General features: G+C 35.7%; 1 protein-coding gene across 1 annotated transcript; it reads right to left on the bottom strand.

Moving 5' to 3' along the window:
• Nucleotides 1-11,988: 11,988 nt before the first annotated feature.
• Nucleotides 11,989-20,551, bottom strand: LOC139135110 (uncharacterized). Its single transcript, XM_070702355.1, has 8 exons — nt 20,483-20,551; nt 19,951-19,980; nt 18,507-18,536; nt 17,975-18,031; nt 17,466-17,495; nt 16,346-16,396; nt 14,912-14,953; nt 11,989-13,458 (listed from the first exon to the last, which is right to left on the bottom strand). Exons 1-8 carry the CDS (start codon nt 20,483-20,485, stop codon nt 13,318-13,320), a joined length of 384 nt encoding a protein of 127 aa, XP_070558456.1. The 5' UTR covers nt 20,486-20,551; the 3' UTR covers nt 11,989-13,317.
• Nucleotides 20,552-21,135: the final 584 nt, after the last annotated feature.

Raw genomic sequence — 21,135 nt, forward strand, 5'->3', positions numbered from 1 at the left:
TCGTCTTGTCTGATTGTTGTCGGTCAGACACTTGCAAAATTCAGATGCCAAACCCGATGTATTTTGATAAACTACTTCATTTTGTTAACAAAATAAGGTCTACATCGATGTAAAACAATATTACCCTCCCATCTACGAAAGACGGACGTGTTTAAAAGGATCTTAAGTTACAATAAAACAGATGGGGTTTAAAAAAAAACAAGTATCCGATGAAGTGGAAAGTGTGAAACATACAGCCTGTCAGAGATGTACAAACAAAACCCATGCCTCCGGTTTGTGATAGGGTTACATCAGCCGCGGTACCACACTGGAACAAAATATTTCTGAAGACAGATGTGAGATTACATGCCAATTACATATAAATATCCCTAATATCAGAAGTTCATTAAATATGCAAATTAAGAGTTTGACGAAGTTAAAATGCTTAATGGCTTTCAATAATAATCAGAGTATCTTCAATATACATACCAATAGACATCAATTCAGGTCTAATACTCATTATCATTCAAGGTAACTATAAAATTTACCAGTTCCAAGGAACATATACCAAGTTTTGTCAATTTTGATCAAGTCAAATCAGATATATATCCCTAATAAGGAAAGTTCATTAAATATGCAAATTATCCATTATCTTTTATGTCACCCCTTAATATCTTTCACAGCTGATATATCTTGATGTGATAAACATTTGTAGCGAATCTCATCAAATTCATTAAATATGCAAATGAGCCCTAAATTAACTTGACACTGTTCAATGTTTCATAGCACAATTAAATATTTATCAGATCAATATCTGTAGCACGTTTCACAAAATTTGGTGCCGTAATTTCAGAGTTATATACCTAATTACAAAGTTCATTAAATATGCAAATGAACCTTAATTAACTTCACACTACTAAATGCTTTACAAAAAAGTTAGATATCTGTCGGATCAGTATATGCAACAGTTTTCAACACATTTGATGCAGTTATTTCAGAGTTATATGACTAATTATAAAACTTCATGAAATATACAAATTAGCTATTTATTAACTTGACACTGCTCAATGCTTCTCAGTACAATTGGATATTTATCAGATCAACATCTTTAGCAAGTTTCATCAAATTTAATGCTGTAATTTTGGAGTAAAATCATTACAAAGTTCATTAAATATGCACACGAACCCTTAATTTAAATGCTTCAAATGCTTTACACCACAATTAAATATCTGTCGGAATACTATCTGCAGCAGATTTCAGCACATTTGGCGCAGTTATATCGAAGTTATATGAATAATTACAAAACTTCATAAAATATTCAAATTAGCTTTTTGTTAACTTGACACTGCCAAATGCATCTCAGTACAATTAGATATTTATCAGATCGATGTCTGTACCCGATTTCACTGACTTAGATGCCATAATTTTATACCGAATTAAAAAAGTTCATTCAATATGCAATTGAACCTTTAATTAACTTCACAGTACTAAATACTTTACACCGCAGTTAGATATCACTCGGATCTGTATCTACAGCAGATTTCATCACATCTGGTGCAGTCATATCGGAGTTATATGACTATTTACAAAACTTAGAAAATATGCAAATGAGTTATTTATGCTTCCAAGTATAATTAGATATATATCAGATCAATATTTGTTGCAAGTATCATCAAGTTTGTTGCAGGAATTTCAGAGTGATGTCACTAAAAACAAAAGTTCATTGAATATGCAAATCAGCGGATAAATAACATGAAAACTCACAGTATCATGATAATGTTCTAAGATTGTCATCTGTGAAAAGTTTCATGAAATTTTGTGCAGTATTTCTTGATATATGTCGAAACTGTCATTACCGTCTCCATAGAGAAACCATTGTACGGAAAAAAACGATATTGCATAACTTCATTAATATGCAAGCCACACAAACCAAAATCTAATCAGTTCTTGCAAGTAGCATATGGTACGTGAATACCAAATCTGACTTGAATCCGTTCAGGCGATTTTGAGTTATCGTGTGAACAGACAGGCACAAACACACACACACTACACACACACACACACACACGGACAGACAGACAGACATCGCTATGACATTAGCCCACGTGTTCACACACGTGAGCTAGAAATGAAAAATATCGTCAATCTTTTCTTTACATCATTTGCCCTGACCAAATCCGCCATGAACGACTTTAAATGATTATCTTGCCTGTCTGAGCTGCTACCATTAGTGGTGTCCTCCCTCTGCAATCTCTCTGATCAATATCAGCACTTTTCTTTAAAAGAATTGCTAAAGTTTCAGGAGCATCGTTGGCTGCAGCAAAAAACAGTGCTGTGTGATGGCAGCATTCAGTCTTAGCGGAAATACATGCTGTTGGGAAAATATGCAAGTGTATACATCCATAATGTGGAGGTGGCAATATGAGACGGATATGTGATGAATTTTCATACAGAAATGAATATACTCGATTTAATTTTTTCCATCGACATGGTCCGGCAATGTACGTTGAGGTGTTATCATTAAAAACACCCGAGGTCCTGGTATGAAAAATTAGCAGGGATATGTTTTTTTCTAAACATAATTTCTTTTCAAGAAAAAGATTCATCAAATGTATCTTCGGAAATCCAAAGTCTTAAATTAATGTCCTTTGAGTCTTTACCTCCATTATTGAGTAATAGCTCGACCACATCAACATGGTTCATCATCGCCGCCACGTGCAGAGGGCAAACACCATCTTTATAGCCTTCATTGACGTCGTGAACTTTACTTATCAAATATCTACAAGTGTCAACTGATCCTGGAATGAAAATGTCCAAACAATGTACGTCAAAATGTTTTAATGTTATTGTGTGTTTTACAGAGGGCTTGGCGCTTTATTTTTCTCAAAACCTAAGTTATTTTCTGACATCTCTTAAGGTACCTCAAGAATTTACTCGTATCCTGAATTACTACCGAGAACACGGTTGGCACTAATTTGAGAGAATTGCATCTTTATATTTTTTTCCAATTTGTCAAAAGCGTCAAATACCGTATATCTGAATATTTCAATATTATAGAATACTTATAAAAACAATAGTATTGCTTAAAGAAAAAGGCAGATGAGCTTACATTTGCATATTAAACCGACATTAGTTCACTTTACAAATATCCAAAATTAGTTCTAATCGTGTTTGACAAACGAAGCGATGACGAATTGGTTGCTAAATAATGTAAATTAGGGTGCCCGACTTTATATGAGCTCAAGGGAAAGCTGGTACTTGTCAAATACGCTAGACGTGAAGTCTGAGATTGTATGGACTGGATGATGCAATTTTATGATATGCATGCCTTAGGGTGTACACCATCAACAAACATGAACCCGATCCCATGTTGCGTCCTTCTGTCCTGAGTGAGCTAGTACATTTAGTCCCAAAATAAATTGTAGTCGACGGTAAAGATTGTTTTGTCGAAAGCTAAGGACATGTATTCCATAATAAAAATGAACCAAGATATCTGAATTGTACAGGTGGTATGAATGTTGCATGCTTACAACAACAAGGGCAAAAATAGATGTTCAAGAACTCCAAGTGAAGTTCGTTTTAATGTTGCCTATCATACTTAAGATTAAACACGATGTCGAATTTTTGTAATTGTCTAATGTAAATATTCCCGTTGCTGTAGCGTTTTGAGTTTATTGCGATTGCTGTGCAAAATGTAGCATTGCTATGTGTAGATAGTTATACTAACGCCTCAAGTACTTCAAATGCATTTATTATTGATTGAGTGGCTAAATATGTAACAAAAATTGTGATTTGTTGTTGCCACTCGTCTTTTACGTGAAATCCATTAAGTTATTCAAGCTCCCACTTATTTTTTTTTTGTAAACAGCTCAAACTAGTAATCGTTCGTCAGCCCGCGTTACCCTTGAGAATGGATAAGTGATGGCTCATTGGACGCCCAAGTCCCTAAATTTGAAATTAACATATTCAGTATAATCCTTCTTCCGAGGAACCTCATCGAGACATATATGATGTCTTCTTAACGAACACTTCAAATATACAGCTGAGTAGACTATCGGTTATTACCACATATCACTAATCCGTGACTTCCTATAAATTTCAATACACTTGCCAATCGACTTATCCGAAAATCTGGTAGTACTTTTTCACTTATTTCGTATACCAACGATTCTATACTTGCTAACGTTGTATGTACAAAGGGACTTCAGCTGAGGGAAACAATTTTACTGTAATCGTTACCAGTGGTGCTTATTACATGCGGGTTTGAAGTTTTTATTTCTGTAATGATAATTTGTCATTCAAGAACAACTTACCAAATTTACTATCATAAGGTATTTCCGACAGTTTCTATTTTGCAGAGTTGCACCAAGCTTGGAAAACAGCACAGAATATGTTATCACCGAACATGTCAAAACATTGGTGTACATTGAGTGTTGAACAAAGAAATGCGATCAAAAAGGCAAAGTAAAGAGTTATGCTAATAAAAGTATATCTGATACCCCCCTCCTCTGATATACAAGTTTGTAATTATTTGGCATCAGGTTGTGAAAGTGCCCATTGCAACATAAGATTAGTAAGACACCCTGCTATTAGTGATTTTACCTAAATTTGGGATAATTGGATCTTCATATTTTTCAAATTTCTCAAAAATGTTACGTGTCCTAAAGCTGAATGTCTCAATATTACAAAGTCCTCATTCAAACAAGTGTGTAACGTACAAAGAAAAGCAGATGGGCTTACATTTGTAGATTTTAAAGACATTACTTCAGCATCCAATTATCCCAAATTAGTTCCAATCTTGTTTAGTCTACATTTTGAGTATCTGACGTGCGTTAGGCCTGTTTGGAGTGCGTTTTTATTCTAAAAATAGTACACATCAAACCCTTCTGTTAGGAAATGGCAAAAAGTAGGACACATTCACGGGACGAAGAAAGGCTTGTGAATATAATTAACTGCAAGATTTACTCACCACTATGGGCTGCTTCTATTAGATCTGATTGATTATTATTGCCTTTTCCCGGCGATGTAGGACACGTAGAGACTGACAGGCATTGTTGATACATGCCTCGGTAACAACAGAGCGTTTTTCCTTAGTACGTAAATTTATCGGGGCTGAAAGAGCAAATAAAGACTTGTATATTTGGCATATATTGAGAATCGGCTATTAATTTAACTGAATATACCTGCATTACTTTGCTACCGCGACTACGCAGCTTTGTTGCCAGAATTATCCTAGTCTGTAAGGACGACATACTCGCTGTTTTCATCCAGTTTATGTATACAGTGTTTTTATATATTTGCTTCGTCAGTAATTGATGTGTACAGATTTCTTGGTGAACGACTGCGTTAACTTAACTCGGACAATAGATAGATGAAGATTACACCCTTAGTAAAATACAACCCAGAGTTGCGTACGCGTAGATTTTTGCACTGAATTCGGTTTAAGACGCGTCTCACCCACGACTTGCACACTCATTAACTCGAGAATTTTCATTTGATATCATGGTAAAAAGGTCACGTTAAAATGGATAATTCGAAATACTGAACAATGAAACAAGTCAATGGTATTAAAAACAAGCGGAATGTTGATTTTAGAACTCTGCATTTTATCAGAATAGCAGCGCATACCCGACGTTATCGCCGTCTGCGATTCTACTGTAGTCTAGTAGGTACTTTGCCTTTCTTCAGTGCAAGTTTGTATCCAGTTTATACAAATATGAGAAACAATAGGAAACGAACGGAATGCCATTATTTAACACAAGTCTACAACAATGCGAGCGTGAAAATCGCTCTGGAAGAGACATACGTCAAAAGTGACTGTTTCAAGTTCAAGACTGCCAATAACCGTTATGAGAACGCATGGCATCACCAGAACATGGTGAGAGCGTGAAGAAAGTGATAAGAGTCCGTTCACGTTCCATTTATGTATGCATTATTTGGCTTTCTCTTCAACTAATTATAGATGCGGAGCTGCGTATTTTTGATCGCCGACTATATTAAGTATGTACCACAAGTCGAAAGCTCAAAAGATTTTCTCAAGTGAGGGAACATTTGTTTAACCTGCCCTGAAGAAGATGGTTAGTCTAGAAGTACATGCCCCATTTGTTACCTCTGTAGTTTCCTTGTTTTAAACTCTGAAAGTGGCAGACATAAACATTTGTTACCTCCACGATCCGATAAGAACTCGACCATTTCCTTATAGTCCGCCATTGCAGCTACATGTAGAGGAGTGAGGCCTTCTTTATCTCCCTTGTGTAGGTATGCCCTCTCTCAATCAAGAATTTGGCAACATCGGTATGCCAGTTTTTAGCGACCTTAAGACAATGAGAAGCAACTGTATTACTGTGTGATTGTTGAATTGTTATCAAATACCCATGGCCATATCTCGTAACCTTGGCAAAGTTTACTTAAAATATCAGCTCTGAAATTTTTGGCAACCTTGATCAACATTATTAGGTTAGGAATGTTCCCTAACCACATTTTCAAATTGACTGTAGACAATGTAAACAAGCAAATGACCACCCCACTCTCCACGATGTTACATTCGTAAAATTTTTAACGCTTCTCAGAAACAAGGCCAGATACAGTATTACAGAATCTTGTAGTGTCATTCTATGATAGTTCCATCAAACCTCTTTCCGATTTGTACAAATTAAACGTACGACTTCACACATAGCACTGTCTACCTCCGAATAGGTTTTCTGTTTTTGTCCCGACAGCAAAGTGGCTTGCGTCAAACCTGGTGCCATAGCTACTTTAGTTTTCAATTATTGCGATGAAACCTTAAATCTATTAATGGTGAACATGAAGACATGAAGCATCATAACAGATATCATTTTTTTCGTGTCGACCTAAAGCACCCCTAGGTCAAATTTCGTGCAAATCTTATCTGTTAATATAGTGAATTATGATGGTCACATTGTTCTTTATCAAAATATTATTTTAACAATTATTAACAGAAGTATCGTTTTACTACGATTTTAACGTGTATGGTAAGGTGACACTTTTGAAACTGCTGTAGCGATAGAGTAATGTGAAGAATATTACCTCGTGCAAAAAGGTTCGCCCTTTATCATCTTCAGCATTGATATCCGCACCCTTGCCTAAGAATGTGTCTATCTTTTTAAGTCAACCTTTCCTTCGTTTGCAGACTTTCCAAGCTGAAGAAAGTATTTTTTGAGGTTTTCTGTTTGGCTTTTTGTGTCCCATAATCGAACACAGCTGCATGTGCGTAACTCATTGGTCATATTTCTTCCTGTCAAGTAAGTAACAGAGATAATTGAGGTTTAGTGGCAATTATAAAAAGAACTATTGTACTTCGTATCATAAGAAGACAGAAAAAAAGAATATCAGACGCGACAAGAACTATTTCAAAACCAAGTCAAATACGAGGTTCTAAGATTATTTGAAGATTACTAGAAGTTACATTCGTTAGTCTAAGGAAAGATTGATCAAAATAACTACGAGATAAAGAGCGAAATTAAGAAATAGTATTTACAGGAATTCGAAGGGATGTTGACACTTCGGCAAGTAAAGTATGAATGAGCTTTGCGACATGCGTAGCGAGAGTAACATAGATACTGTAAATATGATAAACATCATTCTTCGAAAGTTTTGACAATTGTGAACAAGAGTATGTGGAAAAGACACGCTCGCGAAAACAGTTTAGTCTACTTTATCCAATATATCTTGAAACACTAGTGAGCCTCTCTAAAGAGACGCGATTTTCCAGAGACAAGCATTTTGATTTGCAAAATCGACGCACCATCGCTTTGTGCTTACGCGTACCGTCGATTGTCTGTGTACACCACACCTTTACAGTGTATCTCTATGACTTTACTCGACCGGTGCAGGAAGCATAATTTCACACAAATTCAGAGGTTTTTGACTGACCACTATTACTTCGTGAAGAACGGAATATTCAGAAAAAAACTGTAAAAATAAATCAAAATTATATCTTCTTTTCCCCGTCTTGACGTAATAGTGTTATGAGATCAAAAGGTGAATGACACCGCGTCAAAGTTATTTGACTCCTCGTCTTCTGATTCCGAAACTTACTGTACGACGAACTCCATAGGTAACAGCACAGACGTAGGTGTATAATACAACAAGTTACACAGCACACGCCAAACCCTTGAAATCAATATATGACTCCGATAAACTCGTAATCCTCGTGCAAAATACATAAAACAACGAAACCATCATTGAAGTGCAAATCCAATTCAGACCCGTTCTAACGACAAAATCACAGGCTGAATTTGGGGAACTGGCCATTGTCCGTGCGATCCGTATACCTATAGTGTAAATTGCCCTACGTGCCCCGTGGCATAGCTACCTAAATCTAGCGGGAAAAGGCAATTTAGATAGATGCCTGCTAGAGCCAAATAAGTAGATAATGAAACGTCTTTGGATGCAGGTACGCTGTGCTACGACAAAGAAAAGGGTATTGCTACACGAAGACAAATTGCAGTACTCGTCCTCGTAAATGACTTCCAGGTTTCGAAGTTTCAACACTGCCAGCGGGCAAGAAAGTAAGAGCAATGCGGGAAACGGACATGAGACTACTTTTAACTTCCTACAAAACTTACATTACTGGTTGAATCCCCTAAGACCATTATATATATTTTTTTCGATCTTAGGGGAACATACTTCAACATTCAAGTACTATTTTCGCTCCAAACAGAATAAAACAGTATGGTAACTATTTCTGTACGTAGAAAAGTCAGCCACTGTAGCAAATAGTGTCTTCCTCTACCCTGTTAATGCTTAGCCCAATGTTTGATGATCATCAAACTAAACATATGGGTGGTACTGTCATCTGGGCCTAAAGGTGAGTCTGATTGGTTCACGTCCTATTCCTTAGTACACCTTATGTCATGTTGTAAACAATATTCGTAAAAATTAAGAATGTACAAATTTCTCGGCTCGAAATGAATGTTGCTATCGATTATTGTCGCACCGGAACGTACTCGACTAGCATAAAGTTTGTTTTGTACCGAAGCAGAGCGTATTCGAGCAGTCGACAATGTTGTCGCACCGAATAGTACACGCAACAGATTGTATGCGACCAGAGTATAGTTGTCGCAGCTTGTACTTTGTTCCGCAATGTATGTAAGTTGTAAGTTATGTCGCACCGCGATGTGACCATATAGATTTTGCACGTACCCGTTTCAACTTGCTCCACATTGAAAACTGAAAACGAATCGTACTTGGTATGTGCATTGATAACTACAGAGAGAGCGTCAAAAATTTAGAGAAGATTTGTCATTATTGAAGTATAACAACAAAAACGTAGTTTTACTGTCCACATGAGTCGAGATGTCTGACAATGAATTGGATAAGGTATCAGACGTTATGTAAAATCGCAGGAAAAACTAAAGAAATTGAATCCAATCGAAAGCTGATTTCAATAGAACAGTTTGGCTTGAAAAGTTAGCGATAAATAAAGTTGCAAAAGCATAAAGCTGACAGTAATAAAAAGCATACCTTAATTCTTCTTATCGTCTCGTCATGTTGTCTTTAGATACCAGCCTTTGTATACTAGTGTAAGGTGATTTGACACTCGGCACTTATAAGTCCAATACGGTGACAAAGAGAATGACGCACTTCCGCATATTAATCAAAAACATTAACTTTACCATTCTCTAGGGGGCGATGAATATCATCAATGACTGTTTTCATCGCCTTTACGGCCAATACAAAAACACATTTACACAGGTCTCCTATTTGTCTTCGTCTTCGTCATATCGAAAAGTACCATTTCATCTTAAAAAATTAGATCAAAAATCAATGGAAATAATTGAAACGAAGAGAAATAATATAAACGAAGATTTTTGAAGTCTTGTAATCCTGATACATTTTGCATGTGGTTTAAGGGAAAGCGTCATGTTAAAGAGCTTATGATGAATGTCATGATTATAACTCACGGTGACCTGATACTGAGGAGTTGTACTGGCGCCACCAGCGGCGGGCGTTGTATTGTATTTGTTTTTATACATTGAGTTGTGTGACGTTTAAAACTTTTACTCGGAAATAACTGTTTCCAATTATTTATCCAAGACTTGCCAGGATTCATTGATCAACTTGTAAGAGGTGTTCAACAACTTGAATGACAACATTAAAGGTAAAGTACTATATAGGAAACGTAATTGCCGCGAAACTTATTTGCCCCTATTGAACCCAGGGCATTCGCAGAATCCGCAAAACTCGCGACATCACTAATTGCTGACATTGTGAAACAAATGATATTAAAATTACTTCGATGTTTTGATCTGAAATTCTCATCACAATGTGACTCGATGAATGCACTTTACCAGCTACAGGGTCACTATGCAGCTTGCAAGCAAGTCTCAGGGCCTCTAGTGAATAACGTAGTGTGTGTTAAGGTTTTGATTTGATCCAAGGAAAGTGGCTCACTAAACATACATACTGGAGAGCGTAAATTAAAAAGCAAATACATACACCAAAATATTAATACATAAATGCTTCACATCACCGGGAAATAAAGTGCAAACAGTTAGAGCAAGAGCAGTATTTAGTTTGACTGTATGGCTGATATTGAACACAGCAAAGTTCAGTACTCTCACGACGAGGAACTGTATGTTCATTATAATCTTACCAAATTATTCGACACAAAAGTCACCTTCAAGGATTATTCTGATGATAAAGCCAAACTAAGACAAACAATTATATAATATACAAGGCTGTAAATATTGTATTTACGGCAAAGTTCAATTTTAATTGGAACGAATTCGCAGTCTAGTCAGCAGCTATACGACGGAGGATAGGAACGAGGCGAATATATTCTTCCCAATATAAGTGCGCAAAAGGGACAAAGAAGTCCTATATTCAGATAGAATGAGCCTTGATGAGGAAATATATACGGGCTCTTCATTCTCTTTAGTACTTTTCTGATAAAGACTTCTTGGGACTAGTTTTAAAGCTGTTTGAGTGTGAAAGCTTTTTACCGTCTTAGTTTTAAGAAAATTAAAAATAATATTCATCCCATTGAGTTAACACGGGAATGGCGCCAATTTTGAATTTCACATATCGATAATAGTTTTGTAATTGTTTCTCTTGTAACAAATTTTGAACGATGATGCTCAATATATAATCTTGATTGGTAGGAGAACAGGTGAGAGTTTCATTGGGAAAGTTTTGGTAAAATTTTAAGTTTTCAAATTCGGAAGGGCATATCATGCTAAATTAAACTAAACAGGAACGGGGCGCCACATGGAGCGAATATAATTAAACTGAAAATAGAAAGGGCAAAGGAACCGGTATCGGATGACGACTTTGGCGCTATGAGGCAAATCATTTTACAAGCGCCAACCTTGTGTGGAGGTGATAAGGTACGTATAAGTGGTATTTTGCCTTCACGGTCCAACTGACAGGTGAAGTCGATCAAACGTCGGTATCTGACCGAGCGCAGGTAGCGAGGAGGAATGCTCCCGGTTTTTTTTTGCGGCCTAGATCGTTTGATAACGTTACGAATAGGCAAACGAAAAGCACAGAAACTTGCAGGTACCCTATACGTGTACGTGAATACGTGCCTACATGTGCAGCTAGCCGACAGGGGTCGCAATTTTGGTGTATGCAGCTGCAGTCGAAAGGGTATTGGGAAGGATAACTAAATACTGTAATAGATATGAAAAGCGAAGAATTATGGTTAAAATATACTCAGTCTACTGAAAATGTATCGTCACATGAAGTTTCACACACTGATAGTTATCTTCAGAAAATAATTGAAATATAACGCCAAAATTAAAAGTGCCGGATTTTACTTTTCTGCATTACTACATATTAGATTTTACTTGTATATTAGCAGTCTACGAGTCTATGTGGACAATGTAATTTTAGCAGGCGAGGCATAAAGTTTCGAGTTGATTTTTTTCCTCGATTTTTAGTAAATGATACTTAAGCTCAAACTAAAGGATCATTCTACAGGCTGAATCTGTGACAGACATAACAACTGCAAAGAAAGATGGCGAGATAAAGGTTACATCTTTACCGTACAGGATGGTACCATGCATTTTAATGAAATACATTATAATCTGCATCTAACTGTCGTCAGTGAAAGTACCTTAGAATATTACGATAATACATAAAACACCTCAATAAGTTTTTTTAATATGGTACAGGAAGCTACAAACGATTATTATTTTAGTGCATATAAAAGAAAGCTCTGAAATATTATGATACAAAAGAAAGCAACATAAACATATTACAATTTGAAATACCCAGACGACGACATTCCCTGTATTGCCTTCCCTTCGAATTTTGGCTGTCAGAGTGAATAAAGTAATGTTGATAAATTGTCATACTAATTACAGATTAAAAATATCCTGAAAATATGTTTTCGGCGGATTTTTTTAACCATTAGAAAAATATGATATTTACAATTTACATGAAACAATGAGATTGCTGTTGAATATTTTATGTCATTCTATTCAAATTGTAACAAAACAAACACTTAGTTTTCTATTATATGCAATAATCTCAATTTAGGGTCAAATTTGATCAAACGGAAAGTCCAAAGAGATCTTGGTGGATAAAGTGTCGTAGCATGCCACCTATAATTTTCATCCTCACATACACAAGACGTATACTGAGAAAGTAATCAGGTAAAAAAGGTCACAAGCCGATCTCTAGCTCTGACATTGCAAGAGAAAATTCGTGACTAAAATTTGAAATGAGTCCTTTAAAATGTAGACCAATATATGTCGGCGAATCTGCATATCTATCGAAGAGAGTGAAATATAGAAATTCTCAAGAATTTCAAGTATCCTATGATGATAAAACTTAAATTTACGATAAGTATCCATATCGTATTTCACGGTTCTCTTTAAATAATTTACATCATCAGTGGTGTGTCTCTGGCGAATAAAGGCTACAACGCGTCTGGGGGACAGATATTCGAATCTCAATTTTTTACAATTATTTTCTGATCTACCAGTTGTGGCTCTTATTGTGAGAAGATGTTTTACTTGTTTAGTTTTTCGAAATTCGAAAATTTCATTTTTCTCCATAATGTAAACATAGGGATTGCGGCATTTTTGAATTTTAAATATTAGTAAATCTTGGGTTATTTTTTTCTCTTGTCCCGAAATTCGCACGGTGACTCCGATATTTAGTATTGATTCTGAAAGAGAATGGTTGAAAGATTCCGTATGGAACGTTTTAGCAAACGTTTAAGTCCTGCACTTTCGAGGCGTATACTACCTTAAACTGCTATATTAGAAGCTGATACCATTGTCATTGTATATTCGAATATATATTTATGTGATGAGGTTGAAAATTACATCCTTCAAAACTAGAGTATTTGATCATCAAAGGCTTTTAAATTCTGTCCTGCATGTATGACATTACGTGGCGTGTTGACAGCCAATATCCTGGTGGAATGTCTTCTGCAGAATCCATAGATGATGCCTGTAGATGCTGACTCTCCACATGAATTTGATATTCCTGCTCGAAAAGTATCTGAAAGAAAAAGTTACATATTTATTAAACATTTTGTTATATACCGTCATTTCGGAATACAGTCTATGAGCGAGACAGAAGAGGGAAGAAAGATGTTAAATATGAAGAAGATATATTTTTTTAAACGTTGCATAATGTTTGAGTAGTAAGACGGTAAAAATCCCCGGTTCATTTTTCTTTTAATTCCCTTTCATTTCAGAATTGTTTTAGTTGATGCCGTTGTAAAATAATAAAACTATTGTTTAAGGACTTCGCTATGTATTGTGATCTAATCGTTATTGTTTCTAGACGTAAATGTTTATAGGCCTACTTTTGAAGCTTTTTATCAATTGTCACTTTTCTCGTTATGCCAGCAATCATGATGGAGCTTTCATCTTTAATCTGAATATCACAATAGTTATGATACGATGCGTTAAACGTGATTGGAACTACTTTTGGATTAATTGGATGGTGAAGTAATGTCGATATAATCTGCAAATGTAACCTCATAAGCTTTTCTTTTTAAGTTACACACTTGTTCTTATGAGTAATTTAAAATATAGCAACATTCAGCTATAGGGTAACTAGCACTTTTGAGACATTTCAAAAATATAGAGATCCAATTATCCAAAATTCATTCCAATTGTGTTGTTACAAGCTGTCGTTTTCCGATGTACATGTTAGGTGACACAAATTCTAATAATCAAATAATCAACTGAAAACGCAGTTACAACGTTACCAGGTCACCAATACAGAAAAGCTAGAATGATGAAAGTTTTGATGGACCGTCTTTAATTCGGATGAAGCATTTGGTGTAACAATAATTATGCTGTAAACAATGTTTTATAAGACTAATATACCGAAATGTAAGCTCCCTATTTCAAAAGAGAAATTGTTACTACGCTTTATATTGAGTGGTCCTGATGGATATGAATGAAAGAAACACTTTTCATAAGAAAGCGGTAGTTTTATCATTTTGAAATAGCGTAGTTTGAAATACTCCCAACAACAACAAAAACATTCATCTTCATAGAGTACAGTTTTCTGTGGTTATACTATTATTTTCTGCGGGACAAAAAGTTTTTTTACAGGTGTCTAGCCTGCTCTCATCATAATTGTTAACAGCAATGACCTTGTTAATCCTCCTCGAACTACATGTATTATGTTGCGATAACGTATACTTTCCTTGACTCGGCGCAGTTTAAAGTTATACAGTCAAGTGTAATGTAAATATGCCCACATATGGTCAAAGGGGCGTTCCTTGGTATTCAAAATGCCCATTTGAGGGCGCTGATTTTAAAAAGCGGCCATCCGCTTAAAATCTATGATTGGTTAGATTTTCTCTTTCTATGGTAACTGTGGCCAAATTGCATTGGAACAGCTGCCTGTATATCTTTAAATGAGTATCGCCCTGAAGTAAAATTGATGAAATAAATGTTAAATATACAAACACAGTTAGATAAAAAATATCTACCTTTTCTTCATTTTCTTCTCCTGCAGTGTCTTCGATAAGAGCCTGTTGGTTGTACAGCGATTGAAGAAAAATTCGAAACTCTTTTTGAGATGCAATTAGTATGTCAAAGGAGTAGTATACTTTCTGAAGTACTTAATTGTAATATCTTGTAATGATAATTTCACGGTTCCATTACATCACTGTATCCTACGTAAAACTGACAGAATTTATCCATTAAGGTAGAACGCACCTCGGGGACAGACATTCGGGTTCTCAAACTTTTACAATTCTCTTCTGATATACAACATGTGGGGGTTCATTTTAAAGCTCTTGGTGAAAGAAGACTTTTAACCGGCTTAGTTTTTCGAAATTCGAAAAGTTCTATTTCTCTCCATAGAGTTAACACAGGTATGGCGGCCATTTTGAATTGCTAATATCGGTAAATCTTGAGTAATTTGTTTCTCTAGTACCAAAATTTGCACGGTGACCCCCTATTTTTTTTTCAAAGACAATGATTGAAAGATTCCTTGAGGAAAGTTAGAGCAAAAGTCTTCACTTTCGAGGTGCATACTACCTTAATTAAGTTGTTTAGATTGCCATCCATAAGGGGATGTCTAACTTGATGCATACAAAATTTGCAAAGTTAATCAAAGTCAGCGACTAAGCGATCAGGAACAGAAACACTACGCACAGCAAATTCACACTATCGAACAACCATGAAAAACATTTTATGGAATTAGGTTTTTTTTTTATTATACGATAAACTTTGAAACTTTGAAACTTTGAAACAGACCACCATCAACATGATAACTTTACAAAGTTGAAAAGAGTCATTGCCATAAATACATTGGAGTATTCGGACAAGTCGACATGGTGATATGTTTGAGGACCTGCGATTGCTCGAGGACATAAAAGTCAAACTTGTTTGTAAATTCCGTACAATTAATCATAACATCGATACGGACATAAACAAAAAAGTCCTGAACTTTGAAGGCGAGTTCAGAATAGTGAGTGCAAGAATATATTTTTCCCGAGATTGAAGGTTTTCTTTTAAAGGTAGAACGCGCCTCGGGGAAAGATATTCGGACTCTCAAATGTTTACTCTTTTCTGATCTACCACTTGCGGCGATTCATTTTAAAGTTCTTGGCGCAAAACATCTTTTCACCGTCTTGTTTCTTAGAAAATGGAAAAGTTTATTTTTCTCCATAGAGTAAACACAGGGATGGCGGTCATTTCGAATTTAAAATGTAGGTAAATCTTGGATAATTTGTTTCTCTATTAACAAAATTTGCACGCTGACCCCCCGATGTTTACTCTTGATTTTGAAAGAGAATGGTTGGGAGTGGTTGAATATTCCTTGAGGAAAGTTTGAGCAAAGTTTAAGCCTTTCACTTTCGAGGCGCATTCTACCTTAATGTTTAAATATTCACACAACTTTACACAAGAATACTTACAAATCTTTCCTTAGTCCATTCAATTGTGGCCTTTAATTCCATTGAGGAAATCTTGAAAAGGGGAAGACGAGTAAAGCGTTACCATGTGAGGTCTAAAATACTATAGTTTTGTTTCAGGGTGGATAATTATATTTCTAGCAAAAAAGGTATTGGAACTCATAACGAGTCTCACCCCAAAATAGGAATTTTGAAATAATATCCTCGCTGGTTATATCCTGCACCTAGGCGTTTGAGTTTCTTATTCAGAAGAGACTTCACTATTTTCTTTCACAGTATATTGCAGCAAAGAGCTACACTGTATGACCGTGTAAAGTAAGTAATTCAAAAACTTAAAAGAAGTCAGTAGCAATATCTTTATCATCTAAGGAGGAAAGCGATAGTTATCCTGGGGTATATGTATGAAATTCGACTTTGCTGTAACTTATTGTTCCTTGTATGACATTTGCTTTGAACTCTCTTTCTTCAGAATATAGAGTATTATCATTTGGTTTAATTATTGTCCGTTCAATCACTTTCTACCTGTCGATTTAGGCCTCTAAGAGGTAACTGTACTTTTTAACAGGGAGTGTGTAGTTATCCTTACACACACAAAGAGGATGTACATGAAGCAATATGTGACCTTGGGTAACGACACTGGATAACGAAGACGCTTGTGTATGTATTGATACAACACCAAAGATTAATAATACACGAGAACAGTATATTTGTTCACAAAGTCAGTCTGTTGCTTGGAAAAAAGGCACATGCGTACATGTGCACCTTGTATAACTTTGGAGACAACTTCTTCATAATAATCAGATTTAAAAAAACAACACCACTATGTCCGACAAGTCTAAAGTGAATTAGACATTAAAACGCAAATAACGGCTTGTGATTAATAACAAAACATTCTGTTCTTATTTTACTTGCTAACCTTAACAACAAACAGTTAGGCATTGACCAACGTTGCATGACTTATCAACTTTTTACACTCAATATTTCGACAATTTGAAACATTATTTGCTATTTATGTTTTTTCACAATTGATTTCTTTCACCAGAAAACATACTTGTTATACTTAACAATATGTTAATTGAATAGGTGTAAACTAAAGGCCCAGGCAATATGAAAAACAACCTACCTTATCTTCTGTTCTCTCTTCAATTAAAACCTAAAGTTGGATGATATGATACATATTTAAAGCCATTAAAATTAGATATCATATTAAAATTTATAATTTGTGGTCGTTGTTGTTATACGGGTCGCAACAGATTTAACAAATGTCTATAATTTGCTGACTTACAAGCAATAGATGTTTATGTTGAACGTTTTCTTACAATTAGTTTGCTTTATCTGAATCATACCATTACAAACACCATTGGAATTAATTTTGGGGAATAGGGTATTTTAATTGTTCAAATTTATCCTAAGTATTGGGTAGCTGAAAGTTGCAGTATTAAAAATTATCCATAAAACAGTGAATTACAACAGATAAAAGTAAATGAGCTTACATTTGCTGATTAAACCGAATATTACTACAATATCATATTCCCCCTAAGTAGTTCTAATCATGTTTACACCACTTTCTCTTCAAAGATTATACAACATTTTTTGTCTGCAGGTAACAAGGTTATTGTAATCTAGACTCACAATTTCTTCCTCTGTCCATTCAGTTGTGCTCTTATGGATGGATTGAGAATGACGAACCTATTCAAAAATAAAGTAAGATATAAATATGTTAGAGCTGCAGGTAATGGTGCATTTGTTCAGAATGGATAAATATGTATAGATGATTTGAGAATTATCAAATACTAAGTTTTGAAATCGAGTAATTGATATCTCGAATTTCTTTGTAGCATCTCAGATAAATCGACTGAGACCCCAATTGGAGACTCTCAGCCCTTCCTTATTCTCGAGTACATAAAAGAAAAAAACATGACACTATCAAGTTAGTTATAAGTAACCACGTCAGTTTCCTACCACACGATGTTGATGATATAACACATCTATCAGATGTCAACTCTCGCTTTATCGCAGCTATTGACATTGCGTTGCTCTAATCTTTCTTAGAGCACATACAGATGATGCTGTGTATGCCTTGCATCAAAATTACCATCTTGAGTCCATCACTTTTAGTCGGAGATTATTTGAATGATACGCCTATACGAAGAAATATGCTTACCACTTCTTCCTCTGTCCAGTCAATTTCAGCCTTTTGATTCGACAGGAATATTAAAAAGAAAGGAAAAAACGGGTTGTAAATATTTGCTTTTGAAAAGAAAATGAATTTCCACTTAAAATGTATTACCTTAATATTCGTGTTCACGGTGAATTGATGAGCTATGGTACTAACAGTAGATTAAGTTATAAAGGCTGAGTGCTTGATGGCATCTGTAGATATTTCATTTGCTGTATGACAACAAGGAGCTGTTTTGGGGCACTAATCTTAAGTAAATGAGCAGTTTCGCCGAAAACCAACAAACGAACCTACTGTCAATGTATTTGTATTGCGGCCGACGCTTTTCATCGATCACAGCACACTGAAGTGTATGGTCATGTTTGATAGTATAGTACATCATAAGAAAACCACAGCATGACACGTTTTCTGTTGACGATTTTAAATTAATATCCAGAGTGAATTATAGCGAGTATAAATGAGCAACAAAAATCCGACTACACCAGTGCACTATAAATACACGACAGAGAAGAAACGTAGGCTGTATGTGCCCGACCCGTACAGTGACTCTGAGAAGTCATGATGGTGTTCTGTGTAAGTTTTGGATGCAAAGTATAAGATACTCCCAAGAAAGTCAAACTTTCGTGTAGGTCGTTTAAAACCTTTTCTAGTTCTACCCAGGCAAGCCAGTAACGAAAATATACGAGGAGACTATATCAATACCATTGAAAGATTGTATTCGTACCACGAAATTTACAATGAATACGGCGCTTTACCCATCCCATATTTTTCTAATTTGTTCAAGAATTCAATTGTAAAGCCTGTATCTCTTACGTCTAAGGACGCGTACGATTCTTTGAGATAAACTGACTGGTATAGCTATTACACCCTCTTTGGATTGTAGACACCATAGAGCGGTTCACTATTGGCGTTGCATGGCCACTTGGTTCAAGAGGTTGAGGCGCGAGTTCGATTTTGACACGATATTTTGCCGCCATATAGCTTTGATGAAGAGGTGAGTTATTTTTGTTGATAATGAAGAACACTCATTTTGTTCCCTTTGCCTATTTTACGTCTGCTGTCGTAGTGAACTTCAACATAAACGTCATTCAAATTGTGTTGACATCTTAATATGAAATCTGTTCGCTCTGAAATACGGTGCTACAACGCCTCTTTGGAGAGGTGGAGTGACATCAAGGGATGATACGGTTGCCATCAGTCCTAAGCAACCAACTTTTTTGAGTACAGGGAGGAGTGAGCAAAGCCGAATGCTTCCAATTCGTCGCTAATTACTAAACTTTGCCAAAAAATAACCAAAGTATTAGATGTATGCTGAAAAGGGTTATTACACAAGTTTGGTCGATATCGCGTCATATTCTCGTAATTTGTTTGCAGTTTGACTCGTTGCTGCTCAAAATGTGAAAACATGCTTTAAGTTCAAGATACTTACCATTTCTTCATTTGCGTTCTCAAAGAAAGCCTTTTGTGTGAGGGAGGTTGCCAAGAAAAGAAAGAAAGAAATATTAGATGAAACCATTGTTACAACCGTTGTTATAGTGCATACGGGAAAGCTCCATTAACTTAGGAAAACCCTACTTCCCTACTTAGTTATCAGAGGATCAATTTCACAGACCTGTCTTGCCTTCAATGGCATCAGCTGGATTAGATAAACATAACAATGGAACATTCACACCTTTGGGAATTAAAAGTCTTCTGTTTGTCATTCGAGTTGGTCAGGCAAGGACCAGGGTTTCGGGTACCGTGCAAGTTAATGCAGTCTTTCCCTAATGTGACAATTGTACTGGTTGTATTGAACGTAAGTAAACGAATTAAATGATTTGCGAATTAGCACAAAGACTATTGTGTAGCTATTGTATATTTCTCTAAGTAGCACCATCCATCGTAAGTAGAATGTGTTAGTGCCCAAAGCCAACCATTACCAACTTTTAATGAGAGCTCATCGAACGAGAAAACATACTTACCATTTCTTCCCTTGTCCACTCAATGTTAGCCTTTCGATTTGGCAGGGGACATTAATAAAGAAAGACAAAAATACGGTGTAAAAATATGCATTGTACAAAAATTAATTCCTACTTGAATTATATTACTTTGAAATTCTTGATTGGGCCATCGTACTCTAGAAAAAAGTTGGTTAGTGTTTGTTTGCATCTTTAAATATTTCACTTAGCCGTGTCCACACCAAATGCAACTGGCAAAAAGGACGTTGCGCGACTTTGTATTTTTAGAAATTGATTATGAGTATCGCTTGTGTGTAAAACAAAAGTGATTCACATCGTTCATATATTGATCAGTCTCAAAGAGTTTTGGTACCGTTGATATTTTTCCGCTGAAACGAGAGGATGTGAGTGAGAAGCCTCAGGATTATAAACAATTATGGATATGCTTCAGTGCTTTCCATCGCCGACTTATTTGAATGGTGCTTGCAGATAGGACGTTGTGACTTTGAATGCGAACGAGAAAATGGTCAACCTGTGAATCTTCATTTAATGTGAAAGAACAAATTTTATCGATTGTCTGAAATGTATTTTTATGAAGATACGTATATATGTATATGTATCTGTGTTATAGATAGATACACAGATTCATAGACATTTAGATACATGCGTATATGCGA

Source organism: Ptychodera flava, chromosome 1 (genome assembly GCF_041260155.1).
Source record: "Ptychodera flava strain L36383 chromosome 1, AS_Pfla_20210202, whole genome shotgun sequence".
In the NCBI taxonomy this organism is placed as follows: domain Eukaryota; kingdom Metazoa; phylum Hemichordata; class Enteropneusta; family Ptychoderidae; genus Ptychodera; species Ptychodera flava.